General features: G+C 39.3%; 1 protein-coding gene across 1 annotated transcript in view; it reads right to left on the bottom strand.

The window, feature by feature from the left end:
- The window catches only part of LOC127469025 (visual pigment-like receptor peropsin), a 29,658-nt gene extending 11,959 nt beyond the window's left edge, over window positions 1-17,699 (bottom strand). The window contains exons 1-2 of the mRNA XM_051782838.1: window positions 17,579-17,699; window positions 10,039-10,244 (exon numbers count right to left, since the gene is read on the bottom strand). Coding sequence (XP_051638798.1) covers window positions 10,039-10,244; window positions 17,579-17,699 — 327 coding nt within the window. The remainder of the gene's footprint in view (window positions 1-10,038; window positions 10,245-17,578) is intronic.
- Between the last annotated feature and the right edge of the window lie 991 nt (window positions 17,700-18,690).

The following is an 18,690-nucleotide window of genomic DNA, read 5'->3' as shown; positions in this document are numbered from 1 at the left end:
AATGAGAACTGATTTGCTACAGGATTAGATAGTTTAAACTGTCAAGTGACAGCATCAGACACTCAGTATATTGCACTCACCAAGTGATTAAATCTTTCTGTTGGTGTTATATGTTCTAAAGATAGAAAAAATATGAATGCAGTATTTAGGCGATATTATTATGTGTATAGATATGTAATTATGCTGATTATACTATATGGTTAATGTACATTCAATGCCACTATTAATATATGCAGGTCAGGTTTTGGCTTTAGTAATACTGGAGAACCCAGAAAAAATCTATTTGTTTTCTTGTAGTTATTTTAGTTTTGTACGCCAGGATAATCAAATGAAGCTCAATGTGTATTCCTACTTTAGGCTGACTTTTAGCTATTAGAGTTGCAGCGTCTCAGTTTACAATTTATAGTCATAGTAGCACATGCCCCTGTCAGGGAGCATGGTTATGAATGCAATAACCCCACCAAGAGCATATCATTTAATGAATAGATAGAAATTGCTTTCAGAATTTCCTTAGACAGCCTCATCAGATTACAATCTTATTTCAAGTACCCCATCTCCAAATGCATGGGAACACCTGCTATCTAGATCTGGGTAGAGGCCGTGGGACCATGGAAGGTTTAATGTCTCTCCTGATCCCCCATGAAGAATAAATTGGGAGCATGTAGCTCATACCACCAGATGATCCACATACAATGGAAAGATTCCCATCTTCAGGTTAGATGCTGAATTGCCATTGTCTTAATGTGAATTACTGTAGAGGGAAATTAAGAAGCACTAGATAGGAAACTCCAGCATTGTCCTTTGGGAATATCTGTGCTACACTGTATAAAACTCTTTCCAGTGGGCCTAGCCAAAACTCCTCTCCACATCAGTGATGTAAAGGCAAGGCTTGTCTTTGTGGCCTGTGGTGATCCTACTCTGATAAATGAGTTCCATGAACATCAGATTAAAGTCATGCTTTTGTTTTCGAAGTGCCATCTTTGTCTTTTCAGATTATCATGCTAAATGTTTCTGGAGGCTTTCATATCTAAAGGGAATCAGAGGTCCCACCGTTCACAGACTTCACCAGAAGAGCCCAGAGGTTACAAGTGACCCTCCACATTCTCCAAAGTACAATTGTTTGTGCTGTTTCCCAGCAAGAAGGAATCTGTTTACGTAGCCACCCTCTAATACAAGAGTCATCTCTGATTGCTGGATGAATGTCTACCAGTGAACTTGTTCTGCTCATAAAGCCCCTAGAAAAAAGATAGGGCAGGTTAGTGATGGTACCATCTCAGCTGTGAGTGGCCAAGACAGGCATATCCTACATCCTTGAAAGCCTGAAAAAGCTGCATGGATACTAGCAGATATCCTCTTAGGTTGGTACTCATCTCCTATGGACCCTGTACCAAAATAACCAGAGAAACAGACAGTTTCTAACAGGAGAGTCACAGGAGTGATGATAGCCAAGGGGTCATGATAGCCCAGGGAGAGCCTGGAAAACTTTGTAATATATACAGGTTATTCTTGGCCTTAAAGCTACCTGGAAACCCACCAGGTGCAATGTCATCCCTTCTGCAAGGACAGTTGTGTGGAAATTCAGAACATCATGTCATATACAGCTCATTACAAGCCACAGTCATCTTGTCATTGATTCAGCCAGCACAGGATCTGGCTCAGGATGTGAATTTCTTCCTACACACTAGCAGTGTATTGACTTAATGGAATAGATATTTGTGAAATAGAAGATGAGTAAATGTGAGGTAAGACTATTTAAGATATTTACAGATATTATCAGGATGATATTTATGATTCAAATTAAATTTTGCTTAAAAGTCAGTGAGAGGATGTGGCACACAGGCAGGAGCCAGAAGAACACCAATTGTTCAGCCCCATGTTAAGAAGATCTTGAAAGACAAAGGAGGGATGGACAGCTTTTCCGGAGGGAAGACATTTAATCTCTTAGAAACACATCAGCACAGAAGAATGAGGAAGGCTACTATTTTCCAAATAAGTAAAAAAGAAAAGGATTTTTCAAAGCCCTTTGAGAGGAAAAGCAAGTGCAGAAATTAAAGCTAAGGCTGGTTCTGTAGGAGCACTATCAGGCAACCAATGGCCTTTCCAGGCAGCAGCATATGGTCTGACAGTTCTCGGGTGTCGCAGGAGGGGCTACGTCAGACTTGTTAAACAAGGAAACAGATAGTTTGGACATTCATAATTTTTAAAGTACCAAATATATAACTTCCCTAGTTTGTCGCAATTGACTGCAGAAATAATAATTTAGAGGAAAATGAGGGAAAACTCATGGATAATGAAAACTGGCGGAACTTCCCTGCAGTCACATTAGTTACACTGAAATGATCTTCTATGTTGCTAATGGTTCTGTTTGTGCTAAGGCAGTTTTTCCCCCCTTCCCTGCAGATGAAGTATTTTTCTCATTAAAATTTAGCTCACAGATGTCTACATGAGTTGCTTTAATATCTTTGACTGCACTGTGCACACTCTACAGATTATATCAAGGCAGACCAGAAATAAAGATATAGGGAAGACTAATATCTCTGCAACTTTTTTTCTTCAGTGTCCAAATCTCAGTTGCACAAGTAAACAAGAATGAGGATACATTCTTGTGTTCTTAATTGAGATATAAATTTGTTTCAGAAAAACATATCTGCAAGAGGAAGACTTAGTAGCACAGCAGAGGTGAAGTAAAGGGCACACTTTTTTTTGAATTTGCATTATAAATCAGTCTCCACATCCTACCTTTCACAGTGAATCAGTCTGCTGAGGTGAGCTGAATACAGAGGTAACAGTACACAGCTTTTCTCCAGCACTTTTAACACCTGTTTTATCTGTTAATGCTCTTAGTGCCAGCTCTGTGATTTAACTTTGGGTTATTTTCATCTTACTGAAATGTCAGGAATGATAAGCTATATATAAGTAAAATCCCAACACTATCACACCCTAGTACTGTGCTAGGATAGTATATAACTATTTTTCACTCCCTTTTACATTTTGTTTGAATTCTTTTAATATCTTATAAGTAGATAGCTGAAAATTTTTCAACTAAACAGACATTCCTGGGCTATTATGATTTGAGAAAAAAAATCTGTTTTTTCCTGGCCCACTCTCAATCAACCTTCTTGGACACTGGGATATACAGTGATATTGAAAGATTTTTTACACCAATCAAGATTGAATTAGCTCAATCTTTGGGTGGAAAACCTCTGCCAAAGTTAACCTACTGCAGAAAACTGTGCTAAGGAGAAAGGTGCTCCTGCAGTGCAGTGGAGCCAGAACACAAGTGAAAGTACAGGTGAACTCAAAGTGTGTCTGCACAGACTGGTTCCCATAGGAAGAAAGAGGAGGAAAAACGTGGAAGAACATTCAGGTACTCTCAGATGTGGGCAAGGACAGTCATGGCAACCATCACTACATCTCGCAGCAGCAATCTGGGGCAGAGTGTGAGCACGAGCAAACCTTTATCCACCTCAGTGGACTTACTTTTCTAGATGAACAGCTTCTGGATTTGTGTGGGGTTTATGAGCAAGAGCTTTGTGGTGAGTAGGGTACTCACAGAGCTGGCTAATGTGGAGAATGAGAGGCAGATGTGGGGATGAGACATACACTCAAAGGGTGCTTGTTACATATGGAGTGGGTTGAAAGCTGGATTATTTGGTGAAGGAAAAAATGAGTGGATGATGGAGCAATGTGAATGGATGCTTAATATAGAAGAAGTTTGACAAAAAATGCCGACAGATACTGGGCAGTAGTGACACTGTCTGCCATTTTCCTCCGTAATCTCCCCAGTACTGGTAAGGCAGGAGAAAGAAAATTTATGAGGTTTCATTTTTGTTCTTTCAATCTGACATTGCTTTTGTTATCTGGTCGCACTGACTGTTGAGCTACCCCTGGTTGCTCATCTCCCCCAGAACAATACCACATATGGTAGTATGTAAACGTTTATTGTATTGGCATTTACATAATGCATAAAATCACTAACTGAGTCAAGAGAGTCGATAGTCTAGCTAAGTAAACAATTGGTTGGTTTTATGAGTTATATTAAATGGACAGAAATCAATGTTCTCCAAATCTACTCTATTTTAAAAAAGAATATAAATGTCTTTAGTGTTTTTGATTTATCAGAAGATTTTATTAAAAGAAGAAAGTATTAATTCTCTGTTTCATCCTCAGACAAGATTTAGCAATTTTTTACAATGCATGTATAGGAAAAGAGATAAGTCCTTCCCCCAAAACTTCTGAAAAGAGCACATGTATTTTCATCATACTGTTCGCAGGATTTCCTACTTCTGCAATTTTCATTTTGGCGTTTCAGAACCTCAGCTCTAATTTTATAAAAGATAGACATTACTTCTCAGAAATGTCATACTAGACCTCTGAACATATAATAACACCAAAGATTCTAGATGTTTTTGGGTGCTAGCAAGAGGCGTTGACTGGAACTTGCATCTACGAAAGAGGATAAGAGCTGCTGTGCTCAGCCTTGTAGGCTTTGGTCATTTCCCTGGTGAAAGGAGGGTTGTGGCTCCAAGTTTGGCTCTTAGATTGGAGGTGGCAAAAGCTGGTGAGCAAATGAGGCTTCTAATATAGCCAAGAGAACAGGGTGAGGGGCACATTTCACCTCTCTTTTGATTTTTAAAGTCTTACTTCTTGGTGCAAAAGATTGGGATTTCTTGGTATTCACAGCCATATCCTTCCCTTAACTGTGCAAGACCTTTTAAAAATTAAGCAGTGTCACTGTAAAAAGCAGAGGGACTGCTGACCCATTCTCACTTTAGCTCCATGGAGTGTGTGGGAGAGCTGGATTTACTTTTCTCCATCCAAAGGTGCCCAGACCCACATCCCCATAGCCCCAAAAATATTCATCATAAGGGGTTGTCCTACTATCCCTAAAGCAAACAAATACTGGGGCCAAAGACAAAAAGAATCTCCCTACATTAGTAGTCAGACACCTACCGGAGGGAGGGGAACCCTCCTTGTCCAACAGCAGCATTGTTAAAGCAGGGATATTGCACATCTAATCTAGCTTTTCTTAGGAATCCCCATTTAACTGGGATTTCAGCTGGCAAATTGATCAGCTACACCACCACAACTACAGTGCAAGAAATCCCATACATTTCTGTGGGCCATGTACTCCTCAATGCATGCACATGCAATGCATGCACAAGTCTGATGCTTCTAGAAAATTTTTGACTTCCTGGCCATACCAGGAAGTGCCCTTTCAGGATACACATACACCACATAACTGGTGCTTTCAGGCAACTGTGCACAAGTGTATTATGGCTAATGGAGCAGGACAACACCTGCGTGCAGCGTGGGGCTTACTGCTGCTCACCACGATGACAGTTGTTTCTGTCCAGGGTATGTCAGACAAGAATACAGAAACATTGTGTTTCCTCACTGCTTTGTAGTAAACCCAACTACAGGGTGAGACAGTAATTTCTCTCTCTCTTCTGCTCCCCTCAGTGTCTTTATTACTCTGCACAACACAAAACAGCTTCAGCAGAAGAGGGTGAAGGCAGGTCCATCCAGGCTGGCCCTTGGGATGGTGAGGGCAGGCTGCAGGGACAGAGGCAGTGGGAGTGGATCCTGTCAGACAGGCTACTGTGGTGCTAACTAATACCTCAAAGCAGAACTTTTTTTTTATGTTTCCCCCTGAGGCTGTTTCTGTGCATATTCAGATCTGCTGGGGATGCTCTGGCACCATCTGGCTAGCCAGATGGACCGGGAATACCTAGGCTGATAGTGAGGTGAGGGCATCTGCCGTAATAGCGTCAGCCAGCACGTCAGTGACAGTGGGTATGTCCATGATGGTACCATGACTTGGAGATAACTACGTTGTGCTCAGCCAAGACACATCTCAGATGTAAGAAGCAGTCAGAAATAAATAATGTTTTTTTCAAGAAACCTATACCAAGAGAGTGAGCACATGATAAGAGCTGTCAATTGTTTTGATGCTCATAGTAAAATTCTTAAGTATTTATAAAATTAATGTTAAAATAACCAAACGGTACTATCAAAATCTAAAATAAAATCAGAAATTTAGAAGAGTCAACCAGTGGAATCAAGTTTTAACTGAAGTACCAGGATTATGAAGGATTTCAAATCCTAATGCACTGCACAGCCCATTCTTGGTTTCAGACATGACTGCAACGGACGTTTGGGGATCAGATAGGTTATAATCCTTCCCCTATATTTAGAGGCTTCCTGAAGTCTCCATCTTTTGTTGTATTTACCACATGATTAAGAGATACAAGAAAAACTTTCTGTCATTTGATGAATAAGGTTTAGTAAAAACCGTGGCGTTTACCTGAAGAGAATTAATATTTTTTCTACTTCCTACATGTAAGAACATTTGTACACAATGTTATTTAGAGGTTTCAGTGCAACTTCTAATTCAGTAGAACAGAATAGAACAGTAGAATAGAATAATAGTAGAATAGTAGTAGAATAGAAAAACATATGGGAAGGACAAAAATATACCCTGAGGTAGCTTTTCACTAGAAGTATGGTAAGTAGGGGAAAAGAGGCCACTTCATCACTGGCTTACATTTTCTGATCTGAAATTTACCATACAAACTAGTTTACTTACTGATAATATTACCAGAGACTAAAAAATGAATGTGCTAGAGACTGACTGTCCTCCCCCTGTTCAGATCAGGAATAAGAGACAGTGGTAGAGCAGAGAAGGGATAAAAAAGAAGTGAAATCAAATTCCAAGAGCCACGCTTGGAAAACCATATTTGTACACAGCATTCAACAGGGGCAGCATTTGGATACAGACCCACCACACTACCTCATTCCTGAGAGCTCTATCAGACTTCGAAAAAAAAAATGTTTGGCATGGTGAAGAAAAGTGTCATTTCTTCCATACAGAGAAGGAGAACAGGATCACACCTATCTGTCCCATGCAGCAGGTGTGCAGCAAGATGGTCCTTGTAGCTGGAGATACATCTTTTGCTACAGAGAGTTTTCAAAGACTAGGCTGATTTGAGAGAAGTACTATTGGTCTGTCTTTCCCCCACTCCCTCTAATTGAAGCAGCCAAGAATGGTGAACTTTAATTTGAAAAATTTTACCTGAGGGCACAGAAGGAGACCCGAGTCAGAGGAAAACAAAATAGTTAGGTGGATTAAGTGAGGTGACCTGATGAAAATTCTTCATAAACAGAAATGACAGGCTAGCTTGGGAAAATAAAATTTCTCTAAGCAAAAGCTGACTGATCAATAGGAGCAAATGTGTAGTGAACCAGACAATGACAGAAAGCCAATTAAGGCCATCCTCTGGACTCAGCAAAACAAACCAAGTAAAGGAAAACACACGGGCCATGCCAAGGGAAGAGCCACGTTCATGTGGGCAGCAGCCCAAATTGCTACCTCAGCTACTTGTAGAGGAGCCTGAGCGCAGGGAGGGAAGCAAGAGACACTGACTTTGAGGGGTTGTGACAGAGAGCATGGGCTTTACCTTCTTGGCACCAAGCTCCTTACTTCTCATGTTCTAGATGTGAGACCCGTTCTGGTCAGACTACAAACCCAGCATATTTTATAAATACCAAAAAGCAAGCAATCGAAACACTACTGCGGTTCAACATGGAGCACTTTTAGAATGATCTTTGTGCTGGCTATCCACACACACATGGGAACATTCACATTTTTTTTTATGCACAGAAGTTTCCCGTTATTTCTGCACAATATTCTTCTTAAAAAACAGCCACTCTGTTTCCATAACCTAGTTTTTCATCATTGGTTTCTGTTTGATCAAGCTTAATAGTTAAGAAGATGGATGTCAGGGTTTAAACATATTTTGGAGCCCACCCCCCTCCTCAAGACAGAACAAAATCTTGATTGAAATGGGAATCCTACATGATTTTCTCTCAAAAAACTATAACCGGCTTGACCACTCAACAAGTCGCGACCAATTTAGACTGTTAATTCAGAGTACAAATTGACTTTTCCAGATTACCACTGATTTTTACTTAGCACTAGTACAGCATAAGTTCCTATTTTGAATGATAAATGTTAACTTTTAGAGCCTACAGACGATTATCAAAGCAGCAACATTAATGTTCTGCAAATCAGAGTGTTAATAAAAGTCAATGCATTATTAGTGTCCTGCACAACATCTTTGGATCCCAAAATTTTTCTGGATATCCAAACTTTACAAATGAATGCTGTTTAAAACCAGAAGATCTAAAAAAGATTACTTAACACAGCCTGACCAATGAACTGTCTGAGTGCCCTAAAAATGTTACGGTCCACTTTTCTCCTTGTAAAGGCAGTTCAAGCACAGTGAGATTAAGCCCACCTCCATCACATAAAGTTCAAGCACACCTCCATCCCAGTATTTTTACACCTCAAAAAAGAAAGTCTGATCATCATAACAAGTCTAAATAACTCCAAGTCAGCCAAAGAGGGATTCCCAGGCAGAGGCATCGTGAAAGAAATCAGTAAGGCTGCTGACAGAGGTTCCCATGGAAATCCAGAGGTACAGACACAGTGTGCCATGCCTTGTCAATTCCCGTGTGTGCTGTTTTTTACAGCCACAAAAAAAGGAATCACAGTGTAAGCAAGTATCTGAAAGAACTTGGAGTAGGGATGCAGAAGAGTCATTTAATATTACCTCTTTCAACCTGTTAGGCTGTAAACGTTAAGTTATGCCACAGATCTTGGTTCAGGATTTCACACTGAATGGCTTAACCTTTCTTACAGAGGAAATCTGCAACAAAGATACAACCGAACCTGGAGACACAGATTTTACCTTTCCTTTCTTAGTCACAGCCCCAACCTTCCTTGAAATAGGGGGAAGATGAGCATCTTTTTGGTTCCGAGTGTGGGAATTAATTTTACAGTTTGCAGGTGTGTGTTTATTTATCTGATAACTTCAAAGTTTTCAATTTTTAAAAAAAGTCAAAGTTTTTTCTCAACAGACCTTAGATTGCAATTGTAGGTGTTCTCATTAGCAAAAAAGTAGATTTTGCTGAGGAAATAATTAGCTTCATTTTGATAAATCCTTTTCTGCCAAATGACTAGACGTGCATTTTAAACAATAAAATAATACTTTTTAAGTTCAAGCTACACCTCCTATGTTAATCAGTCTTCAATGGGAAACTGAAGTTTTCTCTGCAGAAACTGAACCTTTTTATTGAAAAGGAGGGAATATGAACTGTAAATGTTCTTTCATTTGTGTTGCACAATAGCTCAACTTCCTCTTTGAAAAAAAACCCCAAAACACAAAACACCAAGAAAAGAGGATTATTTCTTTCTCCCATTTCCTTCATCATGACTTCTTTTACACCTTGCCGTAGGCTATCCTGTCATTTTCAGATTTTTGATTCCCTCACAAAACAGAGTATAATCTTTCTCACAGATGTTACTAAAAGCACCAGGGAACCAGGTTTGTGCCTATCTGTCCATGGGGTGCATTTATATTCTGTCTATGCACATATGTTTCAGAATTAGCAATAACTTTTCCAAGTTCTCCAACAAAAAGCTACCTCCAAGTTCAGGGAAGACTATACCATTAAGTAAAAATACTCATTCTACTACAGGCAATGAAGCAACCAAGAATTTAGGAAGGCGATTGACGAGTTACAACTGACTTAGTGCAAAAAGTTGTATGCTAAAATATATGGGTATGCCCAAATGCTGCATGGAGACTTTGCTCTACATGCCTTGTCAAGTAAGAGTCTACATTGCTTTAAGCCAAATGTTAAAGTGCCAACAACCGGGTTGACTTCAGGTGAGCTGAAGACAAGTACAGCCTATGCCTTAGCTTTCCAACATGAGCGTGAGCTCCGACATGAAGTAAAAAACCCCAGACTGGTAAGAACTATTGCAAATATATAGGAAAAAAAACACCGAAAATTCGTCGAACACTGATCAAATGCATAGATTTATAGGTGTAACAAAACAGAACACTGCCCTTTTCAAAGGTCAGTCACTATCTCTTTTCGTTCTTTGGAAACTGTCTGGTTATTTATATACAGCACACTCACAGAAATAGCTGCACTTGTTTTGTCTAATTAAGTGTAATCCAATCTTACCTGGCAAGTCCATATTGATGTGATAATGAATCCATCATCTCTGAAGACATTGAAGATTTCAATGATCCCTCGCGAATAACCAAACACGGAGATACTAGCATCTGATACTGCCAAGTTAAATGTGAGGTAGTCAGTAGGCTGCAGCAGATGTCTTTGTTTATACAGGACAAAAATCACAATGCTGTTTCCAAACCAAGACAGCCAACCTGGAAAAGAAAAATTAAATCCATAGAACTAGATGATCTTTAAGGTCCCTTCCAAATGAGGTCATTCTATGATTCTATAATATAAAAAGCAAATAAAGCAAGAAGCAGGTGAGTGTGTCAATGTATGACATCTCTTCTAAAATTATCCTTTTGCTCCATTAGAAGCATATTAAACCAAATTATCCACTAGAAAACCTAGGCATGGAGGCTTTTTGAGTAGCTGGGTACATTTCAGAAGCAGGAACGAGCGAATAACTTCAGTAATAGAACAAACACAAAGAGCTGCTGCTGCAACTTTCAAAGATCCACACTTTAAGGGCCTAGAGAAGTTTTTTTCCATAAGTGGATGAAATTCATGGAGGTGAAATTCATGAAGATGTAACATCTGGGGAAAATAGGAAGGAGGAAAGATTGTTAGAGCTAAGCAGAGACTACAAACAATCTGTCAAAAGCTGCATCTGTTTAGGTACCTTGTACACAAAAATGGATACAGAAGGTTCATGCACATAGCCAGAGAGCCACTTTACCAGTCCTCTCTCGAGAAGGGCAGCTAATACAATTAAGTGTCTTCTCTTAGCACAGTCTAGGATCTCCTTGCAACAAAGTCTGTCCCAGATGGGAACATTTTTCAGTAATGCACCTGATAATCCATATGAAGCGAATGTTTTTAACAGAATTTTAAAGTCTCTTTTTATTTATTTTTTAAAGAAAATTGTATCCTATCTTACTCTCCAGGAACAGAGATGCCTGACATATGTATGTCTAAGTTTATAGAGAAAACACAAGGGAGATGACTATAAAGCTGTAGAAAGTCAGACAATTACTCAGTTGGAGAGACCTAAGAGTTTCCAAATGTCCACAGCTATTGCTCCACTCATTTTCATCCCACTTTTTGAGATGACATAGGCACGTGGAAATGAACAATTTTTAACAAAATGTTTATTCATAAGTGTCAAACTCAGTGTTGAAAATGTGGTTTAGCCTGTGAAGGGGGTGGTTGTAGGGTGGCTGATGGAAAGGCGCTGAGCAGCAGGCTGGGCAGCACCAGGCTTCCTGCTGGCTCCTGTTTCTACCCTACAGACCAGCTCTGCCACTTTTGACATTGGTGGCCTCACTTCACCTTGGCAGGGTGGAGCAAAACACAACCTCTTTTAAGTGTCTGCAGCCTAGGATAGGATTAGGAATGCAACACCTGGTGGTTTATGCCAGGGTATGACACTACCAGGCGAGTAAGAAAAGAGCTGATCCACAGCCCTCTATCCAGACATGAACAATAGATACCTCAGAGCAAGGCTATTGTATATTAACACAGTGAGAGATGGATATACACAATAAAGAGGGATGTGACATGATGGCATTACACAGCATCTCTGGATATCAAAGGAGTTCACAAGAGAAGAGATGGCTGGTGTGTTTAATGTTACAGCAAGAGGGCAGTTGCTTTCCTCCAGGAAGCATCACCTCATATGTCAAGAACCCAGCACTTTACCACCAGGCTGCCTTGGCTAGGAAAGGAGGGGAGAAAATTGCCTCTTGAGTCTCCAGGCCATGTGGGAGTATCAGGATCTGAAATGCTGATGAGCAAGTCACTCGTTCTGCCAACAGAGAAGTTGGGTACATACCCCATGCTGAGGTGCTCTGGATACTTTGGAGTGGGAGGGGAGGTGGTTGATGGGACAATCTCTGTACGGTACTATGAACTGCTTTTTCTGTGGAGCAATTTCCTTTTAATAGCTTCTCTTTGCAGCATTGCCAAGCTGCTACTGCTCTGTCTTGCTTAGTAAATTCATATGGTTTACTGAAGAGCTTTTGAAATGCGAAGAGCTGAAATGTCAGTATATGGTATTAACCAGAAATAGTCACTGGTGCAATGATACACTGAGATACACACATATAATTTATCTATATCTCATTATAAGATCAACAATGATAAATACATCTTATTCTGGCCACTAGGTGACAATGTTTCTTAATCAAGTCTTGTTTCGAACAACTGGATGCACTTTAAGTCAGGGATTTTCTGACTATTGTCTGAGTCTAGGTATTATAAGTAGGCAGAGCAGGGCGCTGGGGGAGGAAGATTTTGGAGCGCAAAGGGATGGTCTGCAATGTAAATATGGGAGTTTTGTTGCTTGTGTACGTCAGTTCTACCTTCTGTAAGGTAGGATAATTTTCGAGTCAGTAGGCATGAAAGTTTTTTTCCCTGTTATTATGAAGACATAGTGCTAAGATGGCAGACAAAATAAAATTACACTCCTTGTAAACAGCAAAACTTTTTTCAACACAGTGTAATGTATAGGAGGGCTACCCTTAAAGTGTCAGACACCTGCCCTTCCTGGGAATAGAGCAAATTCCCCTGAGCCTGGAGGGTTTTCAGTTAAAGTATCTTAAGAAGAAATTGAGCAAAATGTCACATAAAACAACATTACACTTTTTAGATGGAGACAACAGAGACACAGTGTTTTTGATAATTTTTTGGAACTACATTCACAAACCGAGGATGGAGTTGAGGGAAGCATTGAGGGAGATAAGGTTACAGAGCAAGTATGACTTCTGCAGGTAGGTATGGTCCTTTAAAACAAAGTACGTGGAGAACCTGCACTGGCATATCCAGTGCCTAAAATGATCTGTCTGGGTAGTAGACCATATTAACACAAGGATTAAAAAAAAAAGACATTGAAGGAACTCAATTCTCAGCAAATCACAGACTAACAAAAAGAGTGGTCACATAGAAGTGCTACCAACTACAGTAGTGACTGTGGGACACTGGATCTCTGTGCCATCAGATAAATGTGCTGGTCTGAGGTTGCTACCTATATTGACTCACTGATTCAAAAAAAAAAACAAACCACCCCAAACCAGAAAAACAACCGCCCCCAACTGAAAAAACACCTAAAACCAAACAACCTCTCTCCCCTAAAACCATAACATTGTACTTAGACTTACTCTTATTAGACATTATTGCATGGCCTTCTGACAAGAATAAAATAGAAAAAATGGGTGTAACAATTCACTCATATGCAGTTTAAAATGTACATAGAGCCTTAAGTGGAAGAATCCAAGAAATGAGAGCAAAAGGTGTTTCACTGTCACAATAGACTCTTCCTTCAGCAAATAACCTTTGTCTAGGATATAAATGTGATTGAGCATTTCAATACAGAGCAGGCATGAATGAAGTCAGTTACTGGTTCAACTACATATACACAAGCATAAATGCCTCTCCGAAGAGATTTGCTGTAAAAGATTTTCAGCCTAGGAAACTTTATTTAAAACAGTGATAAAATCCAGAGAATTTGCAAAGCTGTCATTAACTATTGCAACTGTGAAGTGACCCTGCTCTGTTTTCAGTCTTTGCTGCCAATTGTACACACACGATATCCTGTCCAGGGCATATTGCCAATTCTGACAGGAAGAAGAAGTCATCATGTTTCAGACTTGACAAAGCGTGGAGAGATTATTTGTTCAATAAATGCAATCATTTTGTGGATGAATGTTCTGTGAATAGTTTGTTTCCTTTCTCACCTTCTTAGATTTATATGTCAAAGTCCCAAAATAACACTCATTCTGTCACTTGTCAAGTAACAGTTTACTACTACCATTCGAAAACGTGTGCCTTTTAAAGACATGTTTGGGTCTTGTGGTCTGTTCCTGTTTTCTGATGGGATTGGTAATGCTCTCAGCATGTCTTTCTGATATAAGCACTCACAAAAATATCAGAGTTTTTTCTCTAAGAAATGCTCTCTCCCACTGGCTTAAAATTTCCTTTTATGCCAAGTATTCATTCTAACAGTCCCAGTTAACTGTGGTACTAGGGAAAACAAACATAGAACAAATTGTGTATAAATGTGGGGAAAAAAACAACTTACGAATTCCAACTAAAAATTTTGAAGAAAAATCTTCTTTATATTTTTCCCCCATATCTAGCAGCCAGCAGCAGTGGACAGCACTTTTAAATTGCACCTCCTAATTTAAACTACACAAGGATTTTCCACAGTACTATACCTCATAGGGCATAGGGAAAACCGGATCAGATGTAATCCTAGCAGAAGGACAAGCTTTCACCTGTCTGTCTCTGACAGTTCTGAGCTCATTGAAGGGAAGGAGGGAAAGAGAGTGTTGCCTTCAGAAAGAGGATGCTGACGCAGATGACCTAACGAAGGGTAACTCAGTGGCTGCTATCACTTGCAGATAGTCCCTCTGAGAATGGATCACTTCTATCCAATTGGCATTGCATTTTCCCCACACTTTGCTGTTCTCCTGGCCAAAACAATAGCAAGGGGAGTGATGAAATAGTGACTTGGATGCCATGAAGCAGCACAATGATCTCAAAATCCATCAGCATTTGCAAAACACACTTTGATGATGATTTGCTTGTGATGTTAGTGTGCTAAAACAGTGAGCTCAGGTTTCCATGCACTGTGCTGAGGACCCCTTGTCTGGATCCAAAACTGCCTGGCTGGTGTGTCATGTACAACACATATAGTAGTGTCCTGTCTATCACATATGACATCTGTGCAACCTGTGACCTGTGAGAATTTCCAGAAGGGGATGCACACAGAGGCCTTATCTCAGCAAAAGGTGTTAGATCATGGTTCTTGGGTACTCACATCCTCAGTCAATACTATGGGAAGACTTGGCCTAAGATAATGATTTTTGGAGTTTATCCTGTGAAGGTGAAGAGATTTAGAGGAACTCCATCTTCAAGATAAGTGCTAACACCAAGCACATACATCCCTTTGCTGCTGGAAATGCATGTCAGAGTTTGCAAGAAGCTGCACTGATATATTAAGACTCAAGAAAAGAAAGCAGTAGTTATGGGAGTTTAATCATTGAAGCTGTTTTTCGAGGCATCAAAAACCCAAGAGTATCAAATATGAACATCTTTGGAGCTTTATGTAAGGAAGCATCCATAGACTCCTGCTAATACAGATTGTCTTGCCAGACCCCTAAAAGGAATGGAGGTACAGGAAGGTAATGCATGGACTGGCCTTTTTCCTGTGCTGCCAAAAGGGCAAGAGGGTGTCTGCATGACAGACTACTTTGTTCTACCACATCCCTGGATAGACTGAGTTATTGGCGTACATAAAACTAATAGCTGTAAATTGTTGTGGCTGGTGCTTGCAGAAGTGCGACACTAGATCTTTGAGGAGAAAAAGACTTGAGGACTTTTCCGGTTTATGTGTTACCAACAGATTTTTTTCCAAAAGTTCTCATTGCAAAAAGGTATACCTACATCCATGAGTTTTAACCAGATCCACACTACACTTAAACTGGAGTAGTGCTACTGCTGCTTGTATATACTTTGCTAGAAATGTGACTTGAGTCTTAAATCCAGAGATAAGTTTCAAGAACAGCATCTATGACATGCCAAGTACTTTTAAGCTGGGCAGAAGGATCTGGAGCAGTCAAAATCCAATAAACATACAACCTAAAGGCTTAGGCACCTATATATTTGCTAGAAGATGTAGGGTCACCATCATGAAGCAGCAGAGGAAAACATCTCTGTTGGTCGACAGATGGAAGAAGTTTGAACTACCAGTGTGATGCAGAGGCAACACTAGGAGGAATCACTAGAGCTGGGAAAGTATTAATTTGAATAGTGATGGCAAGACCTTGCCTGGATGCCATATTCAGTCCTGCCTATCAGGCTGCTAGGATGATATGCTGGGATGACAGGAGAAAGGATATTACGACAGGAGATAAATGAATCATAATTAAACCTCCCTGTCCCCCCTTAAAATCAACCAACCAAAAAAACCCAAACACCTAACTGCTTAAAATAAAAACACAAAAGTTAACCTTAAGGCATGATTATACCTTCAAGAACACAGATCGGCCATAGGATGTTAGTTGCAGGCAGAAAAATTATTTCAATTAAAATGAGTGACAAAAAAGGGTATAAAGTTTGTGTGATCACTTAAGCTAAGAACTCAGGGAAAGGTTCCTATCCTGCACAGAAACAAAATGAAGAACAGGCTTTCATTGAGTAACATCATCAAAAAAACTCTAGCCAGTTATATGAGGGAGCATGATAGCTTTGTGAATGAGATTATATATTGTCACAGCAGGGGACTGGCCTTGCTGACCTAGGATATTCTTTCTAGTCTTAAGTGCAACTGATTATTTCATTAGCTGATGGTGCAGACATTTCACAGCTTTTCATGAAGGAATACACAGATGTGGACAGATTGGGGATAAATTGGAATACATCTAATTTACCTTACGACCACTCTTCAAATTAAGTCTCCTAAGATAGAAGCCATACATGTTTCTGCTAGAATCTCTGTTTTTGTTCTAAGCACAACTTGTTCCTCCCTAGTTCCTACAGATAAAAAAGAAAGTCTCATGTAAACATATTAAAATATTTATCATTTTACATTTTAACTTCCACAGACCTTTGTCAAGCATAAGCTGCAGGCTAATAAGCTAATTGAAATATTAATAAGCTTAGAATAAGAAAACAATCTGTTTAGACCAATCATTTAAAAGCAGAAACATTTTTATATATGCTGTTTAGAAGAACAGATTTAATAAAAGTTAAGTTTTATTGTATTGTCCTGTGAGGTTTTATGGTTGAAATTTTTTATTACCTAGCAGACCTGCACTCTGAAATTTCATAAAGTTTCCTTGTATTCAGCAATAAGTCTGCCCAAAATAGGTAATATATAAACAAGCAAACCAAAATTGCACCGGGATCAGAGTCAGTTCATCCTGAGTGCCATTTTCAAATCCTTATTGTACACTCTTAGTGCTGTCTTCCAGCAGAACTAAAATAAACACTTGGTATTGTGACTGCTAACACAGGATGATGTTCTAGTACTTAGGTCTTTCACAGATCCTGTTTGAAGAAGTCAATTTCTATGAGCATCAAACATTTAAGACAAGAACAGTACAGTTTAAAAAAGTTAAAACTACAGATCCATATTTTGTGTCTCTGCAGGAGGTAATTGTAGGATGACAATTGTTTGTCAACAGCCGTAACTCTGAAAATCAGAGAACATAAATTCAGTGCTACTGAGACACAAGAAGACACAGAATTATCATGTACTTCAGGTAGGGTACATTTTTTATCTTTCCTCATATTAAGTTCAGTGAATATTAGTTGAAATTTCACATGTTTGACTATTTATTTTTACTCAAGATTTCTGTGTTGATTATGAATCTCTTTTTAACAAAAACAAACTGTACTTCTCTGATCTTATAATAGCTGAAGAAAAAAAGTTGCATTTTCTAACATCCTGTTCCATTAGGGATGAAATCTAAACGAATCACTTTGAACTTGATAACAAACTCTGCTTTAAGAGCTTCCTTTCACATCCAAGACAAATACATACCTAAAGCCAACAGGTAGAAACCTATGATAGTCTCTCCTTGCTCTGTTACAGGTGCCTCTCTGGTCAGAAAACTGATGTTGTTGTTCCTCCAGGGTGCCTGTGCAGAAAACTGGACAGACATTTTCAGTGGAGCTTATGACTCAGAAATTACCCCTTCCTCAGTATGTCCTGGCGAATAAAATGGTTCCAGCCTTTTCCTCAGTTTCTGCTCCCTGTGTTCAAGGGAGCTCTTCAATAAGACTAATGATCTAAAGAAGAAAATCTCAAGGGACAGGAGCTTTGCAGCCTTCTGACCTATTCTTCACTAATCCTATCTATTAATACATCCTGAAAACCTGTGGCCAGCACAAGACAGCAGATTTCCTTGTATCCCTATTACTGCTATGTGCAGAAATCTTTAATGAAAGGCGTTTATCTGACAAAGAGTTAACTTCCTTTAAAATAAGGTGATATCACATAACCTGCAGGTTCACAGGTCCACCCACACTATACTGATACATTGCTAAAATAGTTGTACTTTCATCTTTTTGTCTTCACTGAAGACAAGTGGACTTTTATTTCAAATGAAATTCAGGAAAACTCTCACATAGATTAAAAAAAAAAAACACAGTAAAAAACAATGAGGAGGTGTCACTACCTGAGAATGTGACTTTAACATAGCAGCAAAAGTCAGCTGTGAAGTTACTTTACCAGCACGATAGTTGTTCATTTAAAAAGAAGGGAAGATAATTTCCTGTCCTGGTTGAAAAAAAATTTAAATCATACTTTTAGACTCCTAAGCATCCTCCAATCTATGAGTAAGCTCCAAGTACAATGTGAGGTTTTCCCACACTATTGAAAAATGATATCTTGTCTTATTGAGGTTGATTTGTTACACATGATTTGAGTCAACCTAGAGTATTTTCAGTCTTTTCTGAGGTATCAATTGTATTTCAGATATGGTATCTCTTACCAATCTGGTTGCAGTCATAATTAAAAAATTTGAGTCTGAATTTAATTAGTCTGGAGCAGCAAAGTTTTCTTGGTGAGCGACACTTGAGGCCAAAGTCCTTCATTACTGTGGTCCTGCAACAATCCCAGGTTGCCTCCAATATTCCCACCCTCACCCCAGT

Source organism: Manacus candei, unplaced genomic scaffold, assembly GCF_025592945.1.
Source record: "Manacus candei isolate 608988 ecotype Guabito, Panama unplaced genomic scaffold, ASM2559294v1 h1tg000017l, whole genome shotgun sequence".
Lineage (NCBI taxonomy): Eukaryota > Metazoa > Chordata > Aves > Passeriformes > Pipridae > Manacus > Manacus candei.
Note: the sequence above shows the minus strand (reverse complement) of the source record. Positions and strands in the feature narration are given on the sequence as shown.